Source organism: Nesoenas mayeri (assembly GCF_963082525.1).
Source record: "Nesoenas mayeri genome assembly, chromosome: 5".
Lineage (NCBI taxonomy): Eukaryota > Metazoa > Chordata > Aves > Columbiformes > Columbidae > Nesoenas > Nesoenas mayeri.
The window spans coordinates 66,388,500-66,409,405 of record NC_137548.1 but is presented as its reverse complement, the minus strand read 5'-3'; the positions used below and the strand labels follow the sequence as shown (position 1 = coordinate 66,409,405).

At 40.0% G+C, this 20,906-nt stretch overlaps 1 protein-coding gene across 1 annotated transcript in view; it reads right to left on the bottom strand.

Annotated features, from left to right (window-relative positions):
* The window catches only part of ANO1 (anoctamin 1), a gene marked incomplete at both ends in the record, with an annotated part of 76,400 nt that overhangs the window by 15,633 nt on the left and 39,861 nt on the right, over positions 1-20,906 (bottom strand). Inside the window, 10 exons of the mRNA XM_080345297.1 lie at positions 1,927-2,009; positions 5,663-5,823; positions 6,668-6,802; positions 7,323-7,387; positions 10,718-10,759; positions 12,309-12,364; positions 12,863-12,928; positions 15,839-15,890; positions 18,458-18,512; positions 19,858-20,009. Of these exons, the coding sequence (XP_080201423.1) occupies positions 1,927-2,009; positions 5,663-5,823; positions 6,668-6,802; positions 7,323-7,387; positions 10,718-10,759; positions 12,309-12,364; positions 12,863-12,928; positions 15,839-15,890; positions 18,458-18,512; positions 19,858-20,009 (867 nt within the window). The remainder of the gene's footprint in view (positions 1-1,926; positions 2,010-5,662; positions 5,824-6,667; positions 6,803-7,322; positions 7,388-10,717; positions 10,760-12,308; positions 12,365-12,862; positions 12,929-15,838; positions 15,891-18,457; positions 18,513-19,857; positions 20,010-20,906) is intronic.

The following is a 20,906-nucleotide window of genomic DNA, read 5'->3' as shown; positions in this document are numbered from 1 at the left end:
TGCATCGGATGGGAAACAGAATGGAGCTGAAAAAAGTCTGACCAAGTGGAGAAGGGGAGGGTGTAAAGGCAAAGCAATCAGTGGGAGATCTAAAGAAAATCTGATGCTCGAAAAAGAAGAGGTGGAGATCAAAAGATGGCATTCATCAGTAGGCATGTAATGAAAAAGGTAGGAGCAACTGAAAAAAGACCAAAAATTTCCAAACCTTGACTGCCTCCTTCAGGAAACCAGAAAAAAAACCACGAAAAACAAGAAAACAACAAAAAAAATTTGATTATTGAACTGTTGCAGATCACATTGGATTAATATTTTAAAAATTACTTGAAATAAACATAGGTACAGTGGATGGCTACACATCACCAGGGAAAAATCAGACTTCTTATGTTCTTCAACATTTATTAACATTACTGTAATTATTGTATGAAGCAGGCGTCCCTAAAAACACCAGAAGATGAGAGACTTTGGGTTTTAGTGTATCACCTGAAACCTGACTCTTTAACATGATACTAGCTTAAGTGTCAAATTAGAAATAGGAGGGGCTTAAATTCTTTGCTAAACCCATCTATCTAGAATCGACAATACAAAACAAAGAATAAAATATACTTTATTAACAGCTGCTGTCTTAGAGATCTGAACTCACACATGAAGGGGACAGACGTCGGAAAGATACAGTTAATCCTTTCTACTTTCATGTGTGCTAACAACGAGTTACCAAAAATAAAAGAGCGGTATAGTATCCAGGAAATAAATCCCTATATTCTCTCCCAGTAGAATAGGTACGATCTGGCAAAGCACAAGGGAGATAGGCTGCTGGTCTAAATATATTACTGAGGAGCTAAAACGTATTAAGAGGAGATAATTCAAACAGAAAGTTTCTGGGGGCGAGGGGAACAGCGTTAAACCCAGGGCTGGTGAGGTTTTGCTTTCACGTGAGCAATATTTGTTGTGTATCTATTTAGAACATCTAGAGATACCACGAGGGTGGTCGTGCTTCTTTTAATAATAACAACAGGAAAGAATAAAGCCAGCTGGCCGGCAAACAAAGCGGTGAACGCCTGTACAACCCACGGGTCCCAGCTCAGATCCCGCAGCGGGGTTTTCATATCACGACTCGTGACATAGGATGGGAAAATGAAAGGGACCTGCACACCCCATCGCCTCGGGATTCAGTACCAGGACTGCATTATGATCTAGGAAGGTGGTTTTCTTTTTTGTAAATAAATAAAATTAAAAACAACAACAACAAAGGATATAGCTTCTCAGCTGGCTGAGGATTTTCTCTCCTTCTAAAATTCCATCGATTTTTAAGACCTTCATTTCATACAGATTTGGCCCTTTTCCCCTTCACGCTGTTCAGCACATTTAGTATAAATCTGGCTAGTGATATTTGGTGGTTTTTTTTAGCAAATAATAAAAAAATACACCTCCACATTTGTGTCCCTCCCAATGCCCTAAGCCCACATGTCTGGCAATATTTTCTTTGCATTTTCCAAGTCAGGGCTTGATCCTGCATTGTTAAAAGTTAATAGGCATTTTTCACTGCTTTTTCATAATGCTGTAACTTTTATCAGCTTCAATACATTCATTTCTGATTTACAGCAGTGGGAGATGAATTAAGACCTCGGTTGTTAGCACCCTGACATCAGCCCAGGAGTAAGCTCTGAGCTGTATATTCCATGCCTACGCTGCTAGGTGTGACCTGACTACACACATTAAAAAAATTCAATTTGGTGGCTATACAATTACATTTCTATGGCAACAAGACAGACTAGTCATACCCTTGCTATAAAACCCTCTAATAGTTCATGTACAGAGATTTTCCTTTCTTCTAAATGATGGAACCACCCCAAGAGCAGTTCCCCATGAGGCAACGTCTATCGGTAATGCCACAGTGGAAATCAAAGAGTCAGAACTGAAGGGACAAACCTCCTCCTCTTCAAACCCAGTCAGGTCCCACCTGTAGTTGAGACGCATCTGTTTTCTCTTCCAGTGTTCCATAAAAGTGGCAGCTGAAACAACAGTTTAACAATTATTTTGACATTTTTCCAAAAGAATCGCATCAGCCTCTGGGATTTGTCTTAGGAGGCACATTGGCCACACTCTGCATCGCCTGCAGGTTCTCGTCTCCAAAAGGTCTCAGCAAGTGCAATGTCCTGTCATATACCGAGCCAGGTTAACTTCATTTTTGTTACTCTTTTTTTCAACAGTAACGTCTATCTGGGAAATGCTGATATGCTGGGAGTCAACCTTGTTATCTAGGGAAGCTAAAAGAAAGGGTGTTTGCTATATCCACAGCTTCATGTAGAAAGATGCCTACAATTTTTAACGGGTTTCAGAAAGTCAGATGCCCAGATTTATTTAAATATTTTTACAGGTGACTAATGATATTGTTCATCTTCATTTGCATATAATTCCAAACAAACCTGTGTTTTATCTACATAAAATATGACTGATTTAACTAGCCTTGTACTGGTGGGATAATTATTCCCTCAAATATATCAAGATAAAGCATTTTTATATTGTTATAATTACATCCATCCAGTGGTTGTAACAGTATGGTTAGCTATGATTGTCACACCCAAACCCAAATACTCTTGCCAGTGTGAAAGCTGCAGGGGACCAGGCTGTTAAAGACAAAACCTTTAAGGGCTTTTCTCATTAGAAACACTAGTGTTTTCTTTTTGATGGAGAAGACTTATAGAAAGGAAACCTCATGACTGCAATTCTTGAGTCTTAACAAATGATCTAAGTCTGTATCAGTCTGTCTCTGAGACCGAGCAAGTTCTCAGAGGACATATTTAGATGCTGGGAATACACCAGTGCTGTATAATAAATAAGTGATTATGAAAGAGGCAAGTCTACCAAGAAATGGTGTTCCCAGGGGAGTTTCCCCATCGTGAGTATTAACAGATGTGCTCAGAAACATCCGTATCCAGAAAAAACGGAGGCAGGGAGAGGGTAAGAAAGTTGAATGGGGGGGGAAAGGGCACCCTCATGACTGGAATCAGGCGGCGGTCGCGACATTCATTCACCTTCCAAATGAAAATCTCATGTGCAAAACTCATAGCTGACCCCCTTTACAAGCCATAGGCTTCCTGTAAATCTGTAGCTGTATCTTAAGAGGGTCTGTGTCATGGTCCTGGAATCGCCTCCCCTCTCCCCACTGCCACAGCTCTTGCACTGGACTCGGCAGCTCCCACGTACAGCGAGACATACGGAAAATGAATGAGATGTTGTTTCTTAGCGCTACTAGAAATCCTTCCGTGGCACTGACAACAGCGCAAAACGAACAGGCTGTCTGAAACACAGCCAGCTCATTGCAAAAGCCCTTGGCCAGGCGGTGACGCACCAACACTTTGCTGAGCATACCTGCGTTTCCATATTACATCTGCGCCCATAAGCATAAGCAGAGCTTAAAAATTCCAAAAGGTTACCATCCAGATGATCTTACCTGGATTCTCTGACATTTATAATGCTATTTGATACCAAACAGCACTGGGCCACAGTCCATGTTCAATGCTGAACTTCTATCTGGAGCTCAGTTTGGTGCTATAGCTCTTTTAATGCTCAAGTGAGTGGAGTTTCCAGGGTGTTACCATCCCATCCCCATTCAGAGAAAGCTTGGCCAAATGATTGCTCACAATAATACCCCTCAACTTGGGCTAATTTTCTTGCTATGCTAAGGATGCCCTGGGTCACCAAAGAAAACTTCACATCACACACAGAGGTGCTCACAAATGGCACTGGAGGCTGTATGTGTGCTTACATTTGGAGAGAGACAATTTTTGTTGATAACAGATTCCTTACAAACTACAGTGCTCATTTCATTAAAAAAAAACAAACCAAAAAACAAAAACCAGACAAATCCTTTAGAAATGAAATTTGCAAAATGTGAATTCAAAACTAGGTAAAAAAAGTTCTGATTTTCTCAATTCAAGAAGACCATTTTGAAACAACATTTATTTGTACCACCAAAAAAAATTTCTGTTGACCCCAAAGAACTTGAGGAATTTCACGTCCCACTCCAAAACTATCTCAGATATTAAGCCTGATTTTGTGAGAGTGCAGAAACTGGCTTTTGCCAATCTACCTTATTTTGCCCCAAAATGTAAAAAATGGATGGAGGGACCCAGAGTTGTTTGCTAAGGAACACGGGGCAAACAGCGTTACTTTTCGGACTACAGAGCATTATGTGCTGCGATCCACGTGAGGTTCAGAATAATGGTAAATAAGGGAGACTGAAACTGATACTTGACTTGCCATGTGAGAGAATCGGACTATTTAAAGTCTCTGACACTACATTCCGCTTGGGGGTATATCACATTTCTCTATCCTACACAGCAAGATGAGCTGTAAGACAGCGATCCCTGTGCTCTGCTATGAAGCCGGTCGAGTTCAACCTCCCCACACTTCCCAAATTTCCCATTTGAACCTGCAGCACTCCTGACTTCCCAGTGTTCCCAAATTCCCTTGGCAGGACCATTCTCATCCTTTTCCTTATGGTGCTTGATAACAAGCTCTTAGCACTTCACCTAAAACAGTCGCCTCAAACGGAGACCTCAGTCGAAAAGGCATTGCTCTGAATTAAATGATGTTGATTTGAACTAAAGTCAGTTCAGATGAATTATAATGTAAAAATGCTTCCCTACATAGTAGAATAAAAACTTGCACTAGGTTTTTAGGATTAAATAAAATCCAAAACAGGTTGTTTGCTAACTCACAATAAGGTGCACAGGAGAGGCAAACATCATCTTGTGCTTTGGTCACTGATGCTGGGAGTATGTGGCTATCAAACGTCAAAGTTGGGGGGAATAATGCACATTTCCCTGTTCTGTATCAGACTCCAAGTCACAAACACTTTGGACCCCATCAGTTTATCCTGATGAGGCCTTCTTGGCCTGCAGTGAGGACAATAGGGACCCCACGCCTGGTGCTGGGGTGCCTGAGCAAGGAGGACAATAGGGACCCCACACCTGGTGCTGGGGTGCCTGAGCAAGGAGGTCCCTATCCTAACATGGAGGAGAAAACCCCTCTAGAACCATTCCTGCAGACACTGCCACAAAGGTGTCATGGGAGAGTTAATATTTGTGACCAACTTCTCCAGACATGCCAAGAAAGTACAGGAGCAGTCAGCATCAGAAAAAAATACCTATAATGCCTCAGCTCCCTCTTCGTGGTCTACATGCATGATGTGTGCTTGCCGATAAACTTAATTGCATCTCGGAGCACACTCAAGAATCAATCTCGGTTTGTCCTGAGACGCCAAAGGCCATTACACTTCCCTGCGGAGCCCTCCCCTCAACCCCAGAGTACATTAATACATTTCTTCTGTAATGTTCTAAAGTGGAAGCTGGCTCTGCAAATAGATGATTTTTTTTTTGGCAAGCTGTGCAATCCCGTTAATGAAATTTGGACATACCACGCAGCAGTTTTATGACAAATGCTTAACAATTTCATTCGATATTCATCTTGAGGAACTTTTTGAATTTTAGCCTTCAGTCCAGAATATAAATTTTGGGGTGGCAGTTTCATGGGAAAGAAAAGAAGATGTTCTTTATATAATTAACTTCCTGAGTATAAATACACTGCTTTATCTCTTCTGTTTCTTCCTGTTGTATTTTAAATAATTAAAAACTTAACATGAAGGCATACATCTTCTTACCCCAGAGAGCCATGAAGACTGAGAAGAAGACAGTTGCAGGGTTATCAAAGAGATGACTTGCGCGAGCAGTCGCACAAGCCGAGCTCATCTTCCAGTAGCTGCACGTTCTGTCACATAAGGGACACATGGTGATGTTGTTTCTCTCGTCACACATTTCCATACTGCAAGGAAGCAACAAGATATGGAGAAAGCACGGTCAGTACAGCTCCATCTTCCATGCTTCAATGATCTTTTCTCCTCTGCTCAGCATCTGTTTCTGGTCTGAAGAACCATCAGATACTACCCTCATTGCTGAGGGTGGTAAAAAACCATCATTCTTGTTTTGAAATACTAACTACAGCAATAGATAAGATACAAGGGAAGCGCTGAGCATCAAGAGACTGGAGTTCAATTTATTTTCTCTGCACTCCATCTGCGAAATAACAACAGTGACCCTCCCTTTGACTTTCTTCAGCTGTTGGAAGCAGTACAAAGCAATCTTAATGAACAAAAAGAAGATATCTGTTTTTTGATATCCATTATCTGCTTTGTTACTCAGTGCTTATGCTTGTACAAACGATGTAATTTTCATCTACAGATGATGGTGATGCATGCAGGGTAAATAACGCAAAATCATAGGGCTTCAAAATATTATAATATGAAACTCATTAAAAAATTGAAAATAGTAGGACATCAAGATTTGGTTAATTTGACCGCAGTTGCTTATTTTAGCCACATATATTCTTGATTCATCCTTATGTCACACAATGACCTCCTCAGCATTGGGAAGCACTAAAACCTATCATAAGCAGGATTTTGTTGCTTTGTTTCAACATAATGACCTGAGTTAGGAAACAAAAACCCAACCCTTTGGTTGGCACAGGACAGGCCCTAAAAACTGGGAGACACAGACCCAGCTGTGCTCACCCTAGATACTAGTGACAAAACATTTGTAGAGAAAGGTAAATTTTACTTTGAGGTTCTAGTAGCCTCCAATAATAGAATCTATTTATTGATATATTTTACCTTGGTATGTTCTCATCCACAGTGGCGCAGCCATATAGGAAAACGATAATCCCTACTATTGAAGCTGGAATGAGCATTTGTGTATAAACTCCCAGCCAGGCAAAATATAGTCCAATCTTCTCTCCAAAGTATTTTCTGAAATACATTAAAAAAAAGAAGTGAGAGAGAGAAATGTTTCCTATTTCTTAAAATATAACATGGCTAAAATTACGAATCACAGCTGGATTAAGCATGCAGAAAGTAAGATCTGGTGACCTGTGGGAATTTTTTTCTTCTCAGAGGACTCTCTCATGATGCTTGGAGTTAATCCAGAGATAGAGGCACCATGAAAGTGAATCAGTCCAACTAGTCACTTTTTTCCCCGGTGTTTTTGCTGCCTAAATTTGTATCTTTGGATCTCTCGTGAGCTAATCCTCTTTAAAAAGGACCACGTTTTTTCCAAAGAGTCACAGCTCTTGCCACAAGCAAACAAAAATCATTAAAAATATGTTCCTGCAAGCTATCACACTAGGTGGGACACATCGCCGTGTTTCTAAACACATGGAAAACTCCTTTTCCTCCAGTGAACTTCTCATTCTCCGGAGTCCATGAGCATCCTTGTGCACAGCTCCAGTGCTGCCCCATGGAAACACGACGTGAAGGGCTGAGCTCTCACCTCACCAGGTCGATGGGTTGGTATTTGTAGAAGACCCCATAGCTCGCCCACTCCTCGCACAGGAGCTGTAAAACAGAAAGGGAAGGCGAAAGCTGAAGCGTTTTCTCCTTTGGTCCCAGCAAACTGCAGAGCTCGTGCGGCAGATCTGGTCTCACCACTTTGTGGTTTCAACATGTCATCTGCTAATACACACAGTCTGCGTTCAGTATTTAAAAGAAATTTGCTGGTTTGGCATGCTACGATACAGTGATAAATTCTAGAACGTTAAAATGCTCTTCAGCAACAGGACCAATGGATAAACTATAGCACGGATGGGGAGAGATCCTGCTTTTACGATCTGTAGGAAATATCTAGAAGAATGGATGTAAAAGACAAATATGCTTTGAGTTACAAGAACGCAAAAACTAGAATAAACTAGTTTGTTTTCACTGTACTAATATTCAGGATTCGTGCAAAGGTGCCTCCAAGGCTGCATTTTAAGAGCTTTTCAGCTTTTAACTACAAGAACACAATGATTTCCACTCCTCCTTTTGGTGAGGATATGGGCCAAGGAAAGAAATTATCCCCATTAGTGATTTATGAAATTGAATCCCTCACAAAAGTAAGTTCCTCCAGGACCTTCAACTTATCCTTTACTTCATAAAATACATAAATAGCACTTCTCAGATCTGATTTTTTTATTTTTTTTCTTAATTCAGATTAGGTAACAGAGTGAACAAGAAAACAGTGTATGTACAAAAAATACTGGAGAAGATGAAGTGGGGTCACTGGCCACCCAGCCACCACCTCCTCTATGGGACAAGGGGAAGAGAAGCTTCACATCTGCTTGTGAAGTTGTGTCTCCCTTTTCTGCTTCTCTCCTCGCTTTGACCCAGTGACGTGACCTTGGTAGCAGGATGTTCCTGGACCGACTACTGATATTTCATGGAGATGCTTTGATGGTCACTTTTGTTTTCATTAATTCATCTGGCAACAACCTCATCTTTTTCCCTTTTCCTCTTGTATTGCTTTCTCAAATGTAAAAGCATGAACTGATCACTGCTGAGATATTATTTTTAACTGAATATTGGGTAAAAAAGGAAAAAAAAAAGGCAGAAAAATTCAGAGCTCGGTTTCACAAACCACCATGGGTGGGTGGGGGCTGCACAACCAGCTCAGCTATAGAAGAAACTGCAATGGGGAGCAAAGACCTTAAACCAGTTATCATTACAGGGAGGGCAACATTATTCATCTTGTTCATGGAAGAACAGACCAAACAGGATGTTATTGCTGAAATCAGTAGGTTATTTTATCATGAGAAACTTGACATGTGTCAGCCTCCTACATTTCTCCAGCGAAATGCAGCAAAGCAAGGACGGGCAGACTGGCCCCTGCCTATTCCCACATTTTATCACACAGAATTCATGCAGAGAACAGCCTTTCTAGAGCCATTCTGCAGTTCTCTTGCCAAAGCATTAACACAAACTTTCCATGCTGAACTGCTGTACTTCTCACATAAACGGTTCGGGTAATTAAAAATATACAACTTTTTTGCTTTTCTAGAAATACGACATCAAAAATATAAGTGGGCTGTGGATTTTCCCCTTTGCAACCCAAAATAGTTAATCTTTATTAGTTTCCTTACAATAGTAAGAGCTGAAACTGAAACCTAAAAGCAAAGCTTTATTAAAGCCCAACATTCTTGCAAATTTTATTTTATTCTGTTTCAGGTTTCTTTCAACCACGTTTTCCAAACGTTCAAGGCCAGCTGCCTATGCCTGGGAAACAATTAATGACTGTTTAATTAATTTCATTAATTAATTGACAATTAATGATCCATGTACACTAAATAAGACTCTTCCTTTCATTATTTGTGCTGGAAATCAGATCCCTTTTCTGGGATCTAAGCTGGTCAGGCACATCAAGAAAATACTGAGCTAAAAAGATTTTGCACCAGTGCCATGTTTCAGTTTTGTACAGCACTTCAAACCAAATTTGTGGTTAAAGTACAAATGAATTACCTCATTTATCCTGACATTTATCAGCCTGATATTCAAAGCACAGCTTCAAAGACATGATTAGAGGAGACCAGAGCACTAGCCCTCAATATTTACTTCATTTCCATGCCTCAAATCTTTAATTTTGTTGTTAAAAAAAGGCACAAGCCTGGCCTAGCACTGGTTTAGATTAAAGAAAGCTTCAAGGAACCAGAAGGGATGTGCCAAAACACACCAAAAGATTATTTGAAGGAACTGGAAGTCAAAAGCCAAGGTAAACATTTCCAAACACATGGGTGAATTTGTGAGGTTTGAAAAGTTAGTAACAGATGATAATCCAGATGCTTTGAGAAAACATGGACTTTCACCCTGCTTTTGGTTGAGCAATGTGTTGCTTAATAATGAAATGACAGGTATGTGGTATTTTTAACACAAATCAATAGAGGGGGAATAACATTTGCTGTCTTTTCATGAGCTATTTGCACCTTAAGACCCAGCATGCCTTTAATTTTGGGTACTCATTTTGATGTGACCAACTTGGAGGGCTTTAGATCTGGCTTTTCCTACGACCTGAGTCCACGCTGGTCCACAGCACTTCTCCGGAAAGGCAAAAAGTTTTCAGTCTGAAAACCCAACACATATGGCACCCCAATTTAATAGCTCCTTTTGAATGAAGTGGTTGCACCCTCTCTACTTCAGTTTTTGTCTGATACATGGAAAAAAGGCTTATCTTCTCCATAGAAGCATGATCGGAAGGATGTAGTAACAGCACGTTGAATCTGAGAAATCAACGTTTCTGCAAAGGGTGAAAAATTTGCTTTTTCTTATGAGAGCATTTCCTTAGAATAATTCCTACTCATTTTACTACATTAAACATATGTCTTTCAGTTTAAACCACATACTTACGCAAGAATTGATGGAATGCATCAGTAATACATTCACAGGGCAGTCTCTGCCTGAACAGCACCCATTACAGCTTCACTGAGAATGTCTCATTTCTATAAATATTCAATTTTTACCTTTCCCAATGTATGTTTTCTACCGCCTCCCTCCTCCCCTCCACCCAGTTGTGATCCTCACACTCCAGTGAAGCAGAATTTGCTTCAGATATGGATACCAGAATATAAATAAGCTGGCCTGAAAACACATCATCTGAACTTTGGCAGGACTTAATATGTGAATACTGTCAATACTCTTACCAGCATGGCAAGAAATAAATCATTATCAAGCTTGGTAATTTATACATATCCATACTGCATTCCATATCGGGGCAAATTTCAACACTGGAAAGTACTTCTGTACTTCTACTGCTTGGCATTTAGTGCCTTTTTGTGGTATTTTCTGTGAAATCTTAGCAAACGTCCAGAGCTCAACAGTGGACTCTTGTGAATATGTTAAACACCCTTTATATCAACTTACTTTTCTGTCATTAGGTTCAACATTTTCACCTTCATAGTCACCCTTTAAAAAAAAAAAAAGAAAGAAAATCTGCGTCATTCAGTGAGTTGTGCCCAGAGCTGCTATGCATCTTGCATACCCATGTATCCCACTCACTTAATGCATCAAAACCAGAAAAAGCAATCTGTAAAATAATGCTGTATTTTAGGAGGTCATTTGTCATCGCACACTTTGTCTTCTGTCATCAGGCACATTAAGGAAGAGTAATAATGTCTGTCACTGGGGAAAAAGGAATGAATAAGTGATAAAGGTGGCCTAAAAATGTCAAGGGAAAGGATGCGGTATTGCCATGGTATTTGGGGTTCAGCTCAGTCCACTTGAAAGAGAAGAGACCAGCTGAGAGAGCTGATCCCTATCCAGACTCTCCAAACACTCAGGGCTGATTAGATTTGAGGTTTGAATTTGGAGCTATTTTTAAATACGATAAAGGAGTAAACTAAGACAATAAAGAACTTATATGCAAGACTATCAGTAGCTGTCTAAAGATGTGAGACAAATACATTCAAAGAAGTTTATTTAACCCTTCTGGATATCTAAGCGATATTGCTGTCGTTTAGGAGTGCCTGACATTTATGATAAACATCAGGCAGATAAAGAGGCTGTTCTGGTCTCAGTTACATCAAGATAAAATACTCGTGGTCCCGTGTAAAACCAGCACGAGTGAGGGGAGCAGAAAACTGTTAAGACACCCTTCATCTTCACATCCCACGCCGGAAAACCGGCACCAGGCTCGATGGCCCTTGCACACTCATCATGAGCAGCACGACCGCCACGTCCCCTTGACATCTGTCAGATCTGTCTGTAAGGGTCAGACTAAGGGTGTTTGTCATTTCTAGTCATGCCATGAACATCTGAGTAAAAATGTCATCAGCATCCAACTGCTGTGCACCTCCCGCTCTGCTCTGGCAGGATGGGGACAGCCAGGTTGGGTATGAGTGCCACCAAAATTCCCCACCTCTCTCTCATCCTCTCTATGAACGCTAGAGCTGACTGCACCCTGACCTCTTACCAAACTGCTCAAAAGCAGATTTCATCAGTAAGATGATCTGCAGTTACATCGAGGCCCATGGAATATGTCATTTCAAGTACTTCCATATGGTGTTTCCTCCAGTGGTGACTGATCCCACGGCCACATGGTCACTGACATCTCTGTGTTTGCACGGGGAACACCAGGGAGATGTGGATGAAGGAACCAGCCACTTGGCACCCCAGAATAAATATGTTTCCTAGCACTGATGCCAGGGACCTCGGGAGCAGAAGGTCAGAAAATAACAGAAGCATTTCATTTGCTAAGCCACCAAAACAATTCTTCTAATGTTACCTCAAAACATCAGTTATCATCATCACAAATAAGAGCAGAGGTGGGGGATTTATTAAAAGCAAGCAGAGTGATGGAAACAACCTGCAGAATTTACTGCAGTTGCGATACAAGTCAGCAGAAAGTCAGGACCCGAAACACTCGTGTTTGGGGTGATGCCATTGATACATAACACATTAAGGATTTCTTGGTGTCAGATAGTAGACATGTAAAATATATTCTGAGATCACTTACATCATGCAAAGGATACGCAGCAGTGTAAACTCCATTGGCAAGCAGACTGGTGATCCCTTGAAAAATAAAGACGTAATAGTTATTTACAATTTTGAGATCAGGCAGTCTCAGTTTATCATTCTTCCTGGAGATTTCCCTCAAAATAACAGTCATTTGGTCAGATAAAGATTTTTCTGCCATCTCATTCCTTTCCATGTAGTTTCATTTTTAATCATATAGGTTATTAAATGTGATTCCTTTTATGAAATAGAAAACTGCAGAGAGCAAGAGGAAGTCATATATATTTGAGAATCAAGAATTAGAAGCCAATAACTTGAAATTAGCCATTAAAATAAATCACATTTTCTGAAAAGTCAGTTTGATTTAAGGGCAAGCCCGCAGATTTGAAAGTGTGCAGCAGAAGGCTCGATCACAAGAAGAATATGGCTGGAATTGATGGCATACGGGAACACACATACACACGCATCATCCACACAAGGTTTTGAATTCAGATTTCAGATTGGTTAGAGAAATTGTAGGGAAAGCCTTTGCGAAGACCTTGGCGTAATACTTACCATATTTACCACATTTTCGTCTTTTATTTAAAAGGGCAGTTTCCTTCTTTCTTCCCTCTCCTTTCCCTGTTTACACATCCGTTTATTAGTGACATGCATGAGGCTGAAAGCAATTAGTGCTTCATCTATATCAGGTATGTGGCATAAAGGACTTGGAGGAATCCTGCCTTCCCCAGTGTGGTATCACTCCATAATTTGGGGCCAGATTACAGGTGGGTTGGGAGTAGTTAATGTGTAAGTTTGGAGGAGCACAATGGCAAAGGGCTCTTTGAATTCCCCAAAATCACTTGGCTTGACCCAGACCTTTGAGGACTGTAGCACATTCACTTCACTAATGTTCTTGCTGCAGCTGCTGGCATTAATAAAACTACTTCCAATTATGGACTACTACCCATGTTGGAAGGTGTTGTGTTGTGTTATTCATGTTATTCGTGAAGATATGGGGATTCAAGGAACCTGTCTTGTGTGCTGGATCAGAGCTAACTCAAGTACTTGTCTTTGTGCAGGACTGAGCCGATTAATGCCAATAATAAGAACAATAAAAACCATCTGGCCACTGGCATTATGGAGAATTTAAAAGGACTCAGAAAAATAAAAGAAAAATAATGTGCTACAGCGTGCTCCGTGTTGCCCATCAGTTCATTGCTAACAAACGAGGGGGACTGGATTTGAAGGAACAGCGAATATGAACCAGCAAATAGCTCATTGTAGGTTCACCACGACATTTTTTGATTGTTCTTGAAATGAGAATTTTTCAAGTTCATTAACATTTTCTAGATACTAATCACCTGCTGGAGGAACTACTTCAGGAGTGCTCACTATCCTGCAGTATCATTAATTTTCAAAGCCTTATTATACAGTGCTATGAATTTTCTGCAAATGTTTCCATACTTCTGGCAGAAATAACTAGTGAGTAGATAAATTATTTCTCTAGGGCTGCGCGACCAACCAAAGAGCTACACAGTACACTTCTACGTGGTATTTAACAATGAAGACAGGATCACATTTTCACAAATTTGCAAAATAAATAACAAAGACAGCAGTGTTCACCGGGCGGCTGCCTTTTTCCTGCTGGGCAGAAATGTTGCAGCATTATCTGTGTTTGCTCAAATGTGTTTGCAACCTTTGCTGGGTTGTAACCCAGCGTTTTGGCGCTGGAACACAAAGGACTCAATTGAATTATGCTGAGCACACCCATGGATGGGCTGTCCTAATGACATTTTTATTAGGTATTAATATAATGCGTGACTGTGCCACATTCTGGAATAAAAATGATCCAGGAATCCCAACACTTTCCTTTAGTCTCTGCCCTATTCAACTGATTTCTAATGTGTTTCGCATTTCTGTACCAAAAAAAAAAAGGAAAAAAAAAAAAATCAGGTGAATAACCAACTCCAAGGCAAGAATTCAAACTGAGCTGTATGACCTTCCCCTTTCAAGAGTGCAAATACGTAATTTCCAATGAACATGATCCAGCACCAGACTTGAAAAAGGTCCTGAAAGTCACAGAGTAATTTGAATTTCCCATGCTACAGGGAAAGAGTGCTTCTGTTAATACTGGCTGAACACCAAAATTTAGTGTATATAAGGACTCAACAAGTGTACATTGTATGTTGTTACTTCAACAGAAAAGTCAAAGCATGGAAATAATTTCTGGCATAATTATTCTTCTATTATTTGATGTATTTCTAAGCAGCTGATGGGTCAACATTGAACAGAACTACCTGTAATTCAAGTTCCCATTGTTTTATTTAACTGCTTGTAAGCACATAAATGCTATAACAGATCCAACAGTTATCAAACGTTGTCTCCCATGTTCATGCAATTTTCTCATCTAAATTTGTTTCTATTGGTTGTCTGTTAAGAAACTTGGATATGAGGGAATTTAGCCTTCCGCCTTATATAATTTGGTTTACCATTAACTATTTGTTAACTTTGGTGCACATACAGGTTGTTTCCAAATGATGGACCCAATTTCAAAGCAGCATACTTTACGATGGAAACATGTTACAATTACACCAAAATTTACAAACTGTTTAATGAGTTATCAAGTTTCGGTAATCTTTTAATAAATGCTTCTTCCACCTCCTGTATGGACAACATTAAGACAATAGTCCAATCCCTAACATTCTGTGATTCTGTGATAGTCAAATTCATTGGTTGCAGAGCAGCAGTGATTTCAAATTGGGTCCATCTTTTTTAAACACCCCGTATATCTATATCTCATGATATGTATAAAATATATAACAGCTGAACAAGAAAAGCTGCCAACAAATCTTTAAGGTGACCTGATTTGCAGTTCACATTTATGTGTATTATGAATTTAGCTCATTGAGCAACAAGCCCTAAGGCTGAAATCCTAAACGACGGCCTATGGCCATACAAATTTCATATCAACTGACTTGCAAAAACCATTTTGAGGGCTAAGAGATGGGCCAGTTTTCAGTGCACGGCGTAGTCCTCGGCCATTCCACCAGCTTAATCTCAGTTCCACTTAGGACAGCGTCTCGGGCAGTCACCAATTAAGTTCATTTCATTCAAGTCACTGAAAAGCCAGCCCATGATAAAAAGATGAGGTTCCTGCTTAAAAGGAATGGGCCAATCCACAGGCTTTCACTGTAGTTATTAAATTCACAGCAATACCTTCATCCACTTCACTGTGTGTAAAACTAAACCAATGCAGTGTTATCCACTGGTTTATATCACCATTTAGGCCTCCAAAGAACCTAGCAATCATCTGCAGGGGGTATACGCTCGCTTCCCATTTAATTCAGAGTCAAATCTATAAATTCACATATGAAAAAAACCTCCAAACAGCTACATTAATTAAATTAAATTTCCAAATAAAACAATTATATCCACATACATCAATTTAGAGAGCAGGGGAAAACCTAAACTCTGCAGCCACTTACAACTTGCAATTATTTTCAATATCTGAAAACTACATTGATCTTAAAGCTGAATAAAGTTCCTTACCCATGCTATATTTTGCTTTGGTACATGTCGTTCTTTTCAATATTTCATAAACCTATAGAAGGAAAATAAAAGAAAGGGTTATTTCAGATACTGCCACTGAAAAGCACAATCTTCTTTTCGTGTACAGCTCAAATATTGGCAAAACCAAGATGCTGATGAAGTCAGCATTCTTTAATAGAAGTCATGGTATTTAGGAGAGCAGGTCTTGAAGGCTTCCACACTGAGTTATCTATACAAGAGAGAAATGCTTAACCAAATAGCCAGCTACCAAGATAACCAGGGGAAGGAGAGTTACATTTAACCATTCACATAACAGAAACGCCATTTTCGCTCCTGTTAGACATTGATTGGAGATCAGAAAACCCTCTTGTACCTGGACCAGCTCTTCCCTTGCCTCTGCCAGATCAAGTTGGCTTCAACCCAAGGACTTCAGCAGGGCTTCATAATGTGCACACAGCCATTTATTTAAAAAATGGACTAACACAAGCTGACCTTAAAATTTCTGAGCTTGCCTGACCTCGGTGGCAGAACAGATGTATTTATTTTTACGATGCATTGCATTTAGTGTCAAATAACCTTTGCACATCTCAGCCCAAGCGGTCAAGCTCTTGCCCTGCGCTGCTCCGGTGCAGCGATGTTCTTGGACAGCAAAGCAAAATCTCAAGCAAAAACCCATCTACCTGTCATCTTGTAAGTCCAGGGATTTCAAGGGCTGTCATATAGTGATTTCCAGTTATGTAACATATTTTTTTTTCAAAGGTCTTTGGCTTAGTTTCTATTCGTCAAAGACTCAGAGGGAGTGACCAGATTCCTGTTCACTTTGCACTAAGTAGAAGGGTCAATATTTGTGCTGTGGTTTAAAAAGGCATAGGAGAAACGCAGGAGAGAACTTTAAGAAACAAGAATACAAAGAGAAATGCACGCAGGATAAAATGATGCTGGGAAACATTCTATGTCTTTTATTACCAGGTGATTTATAGGGATTTCAAACAAAGCAACATGCTTCCAGCATTACTGTTATATGCCCAGTGTTGCTTGAGTGGTTTAAAAAGAAACAATCACGCAACTCTCTCATTCCTTCCAGCCTCTGCTATGAGTTCCTTTAGTTTCAGTCCATTTTCAGTTCGTCTTGCTCACCCTCTTGTCCTACGGTGTCATTTTAGTCTTGCTACATTCCTCAGACAGCTTGTTGTCATAAATTTTAAGTCAATTTGCTCCCTTAGGTTTCCTTTACTTACAAGTTGGGCTTTTTTAGACACATAAGGGAAAATCTACAAACAAAATCTGATATTATTTTTTCCAATCTCAAATGAAATGTTTTATCGCAAATAAACCAATTCAATGTTTGTCTTTTTCTTTTCCATTTTTGTGCTGCTGCATCTGCCTTCCCTGGTCAAACTCACCCAAACCTGATAAACCTGCGCTCACACCAAATCAGTGCACTTCACAATACAGGGGAGCTACATCAGGGAGTCCCCAGACTGGAATTTCCAAGCAGGAAAGGGAAGTTAAATATCTTACACCTCTTATCGTCGTAGCAATAAAAGCGAGCTATAATTGCGATACAACCTCTTTTTGAAGCCACTTAGCATCCAAATGTTAAATATAAGATAAAAGCCTGCTCACAGTCACATTCCAACGCACCAATGAGCAGCAGTGGAGTGGGGCAAGTCCACATTATACTTTGAAAAATGCTGTAGCAAGTGCTGCTTGGCACAGTCCCTTCCAACTGCCTGGGATACCAAGTGAGCTTCTCCTCTCAATTCCCCCTCAGTGGCTACAAACGAGGCTACAACTTCTCCCTCACTCTGTTTTATTTTCTGTGAGTCACAAAGAAGTATTCAAATATATTTTGTGATATCATATTCCTAGTATTAGGCTTTATTTCTGTAAAGGAACTGCAGAAGTTTAATTACGAGAGGAAAAGTCCCTCTAGCACGGAGGCAGGAACGGCTCAGCCATCCCAGTGTTGCGTACACGTACATCACACTCACTAATGTAACAGGTGAATAGATGCAAAACAACCAGAGCAAGATGCAATTTTCTCTCCTTGATGCATTTGCTTCAAGTAAACTTTAATGTTAAATACAGATCATAAATAATGTTAAATAAACCCCATAAAGCTCGACACTTTTAATGCCATTCTAGAGAATTGCCCCCCAAGCCCCTATAATTATTCTCTGTAAATACTTGGCTCTTTCATTGAAATTTGTTTTGGGAGATTCTACAGCATTTTATAAAAATTGTTATAACAATGTCATAGTTATGAAAACATAAATGAGGCACAGGGGTGCAGGCAGCTGGCGGCAGAACTAGTGGTAGAATGTATATCTATTCCTTTCTGGTGATATGTCCACTAATAAACTGTGTCCCAGATTAACTGTGAACTGGAAAGAAGATCCAAATTATTTTCAAAAAGGGAACAACCTGTTAGCATCAAACACTATGAGCTAAAGGTGGAAATGCTTTATTTATAACTTCAAAACTGATGTCAGGGGCCATGCCTGGAATTTGATTAAGTCAAACTTGCAACAGGCTTTGTACTAAAGCTGGTAAAAGGGCTATTAACACCGTGACTAAGGCACTATCCACCATACATTATTTATTTACAGTACTTACTATAGTGCTTCTCGTTTTGCTGTCAAAGAAGGAATCTCTGTCAGACAAATCAAATCTGTTAAAAGATTAGAAGGAAGCCCATTAGGTTAGAAAAAAAAAGGCACCAGTAATTTCCTGCTCTTGTTGACCCCTTCAATATTTTCATTCCTCCAGGGGCTCTCTCATAGCTAACATTAAAGAATAGCTTGTAGAAACCTCATTATAAAGAAAGTCCATCCCAACTCTCATATTTTAAAGAAGCTGCTTATATGTTTCACTGGGTTTATATATTTGTAGGAGTTTTTTTTCTGCACAAAAAAAAAGACCGTTGGTGCTGATTTAAGTTGAATTACTGATCACCACTATCCTTGAATTTCTCCTAATAATCTTTATAGTTTTGTCTGTACCTTAAGCGCTGTATGGTCACTCTTGTCCCCCTTATTCAGCAAAGACATAGGTGGTCTCACCAAAAAAAGCCATCACTGCAAAGAGTGTAAGGCACTTCCAAACCTAAGCTAAGGAGCATCTTTTGGGCTTTTTCTGAGCCACCAGCCTCCTTTGCTGTAGGAACATCCTCCATGCAATAAACACAGAAAGTCGTTTCAGGCAAGAACATGTCAAATGTCACATCCATCAACTGGCCCAGTCAACATGTTTGCGAATCTAATACACAACTCTATCAGTGTTCTGCACCCCTTCATTAAAAAACTGAAAGAAATCTGTACGTACAGTGAAGAAATCCTGCCCCAGGACTGTTATTGGTTCCAGCTGGCACGTACATAAACAGCCTTCAAAGCTGCTCCTCTGGGATGCTGGCCAAGGAGGAGCAGCAGCAAAGCAATCCAGGGCAGGCAAAACTTTGGCCGGGCCTCACCTTATGGGTTTTTTTTCCTACACCCACATTTAAAGCTATTCTTACAGATAAGAAATCGATGGCAAAGCTGCCACCGACTTCACAGCATTGCCAAAGTTAAGGCCTGGTTGGCAGAACATGTGTGAGCTGCCCAAACCAGATGAATCAAATAATTCTGAAATCGATCAACTCGTATCGTTGGCTACAAATTTGACCGAGTATTTTATTTTACATGGAATAAAAAAGAGACTATTGTAAACCACATCATAAATTTTGTTTGGTGGTCTAATAGTTTATGTGTATAATTATATAGATGTGTATTATATGCCACAACAGCTGCTAAAATACACAGCGATTTCACAGAGGGGTTCTACTAACCCTCATTCCTCAAGAGAGCCAAAAAAAATTAATTAAAAAAACTAGATTTACTGCAAAATTGAAATATTCTTTACAGTAATCCCTAACAAGGTGTTTGCATTCATTTTCCCTTTCACCTCTTGGTGCCTTAGCTGCTCTCAGGAAGGCTGGAACCTGTTGATACGAACACTTATAGAAATTTTTCACTTACAGGTGCTGTTTTTCTCTGGAGAAGGGGTAGGACAGGCGCTTCATCGTCTGAGGTTTGTGTTCTGCTACTTTTGGCTGGATGGGCTCTGTTATTTTTTGAATTACTGTATTAATCTTTTTCAGAAGGCCATGGGTCTGATTGATCTGATACATCTAAGTGGGCAAAGAGAAAAATGAAACCAGTAAAAGCTTATTGCTTTTTGGTTATCCATAAGAGAGAGTGAACTGTAAGGAGTAAATCATCAATTAATTAAATACATCGGAATAAACTATTGAGGAGTATAGCTTACCTTGGAAATAGTCAGAAACACATGGATGGATGGGAAAAATCAAACCAAGGCAAGCAGAGGAAGCCTATTGCATTTCCTCTGAGCCAAAATATGATCTGTATTTGATTCCAAATAATTAGGGTGGGGGGTTCAGTGGAGATAAACTCAACTCTGGCTCCTGAGACACCCACTCCTCTGGCATTTACTATTTTCTTGGTGCAATGGGACAAAGAAATGAAGGAGCTACGGAGCCCCTGTGGAAAAACAACACACACACTCTCTCCTCTCTCAGGGGGATTTCCTGGGAATATTGTGCAGGTTTCAGGGTTTTTCCCTGTTCTGTATAAAGAAGCCAAAATATCTTGAATCATTTATTGCAGTTCTGTAGCACTGAATGCAGGAATTGTGTTAGCAGGTCACAAAAGCGGGTTAGAGGCTTCCTTCTCTGAGCCACAAAAACTACACACAGATCCAGGGCAGGGCTACCACTGCAGGTAGATGCTCGGATGGAAGTAAGGCTTTGGGGGTCTAATTCTGCGTCTGATTAAAATTGGTGATAAGTGAGACAATAATGGAGATTAATACGAAATCCAAACCAAAAGTGTGTTTTTAATGGTGTAATAAATGATGCTGGGCTTTCAGACTGGCTCTTGCTCCATTATAGACTTTCCTCTGCAGTCAGGGATGTGCACTTAGTCCGTGTTTAAATATTAATCCATCTCTAGGCTGTGCTCACTGAACAGGTAGCTATCTATCATGGATGATTTAGAATTAAGCTCAT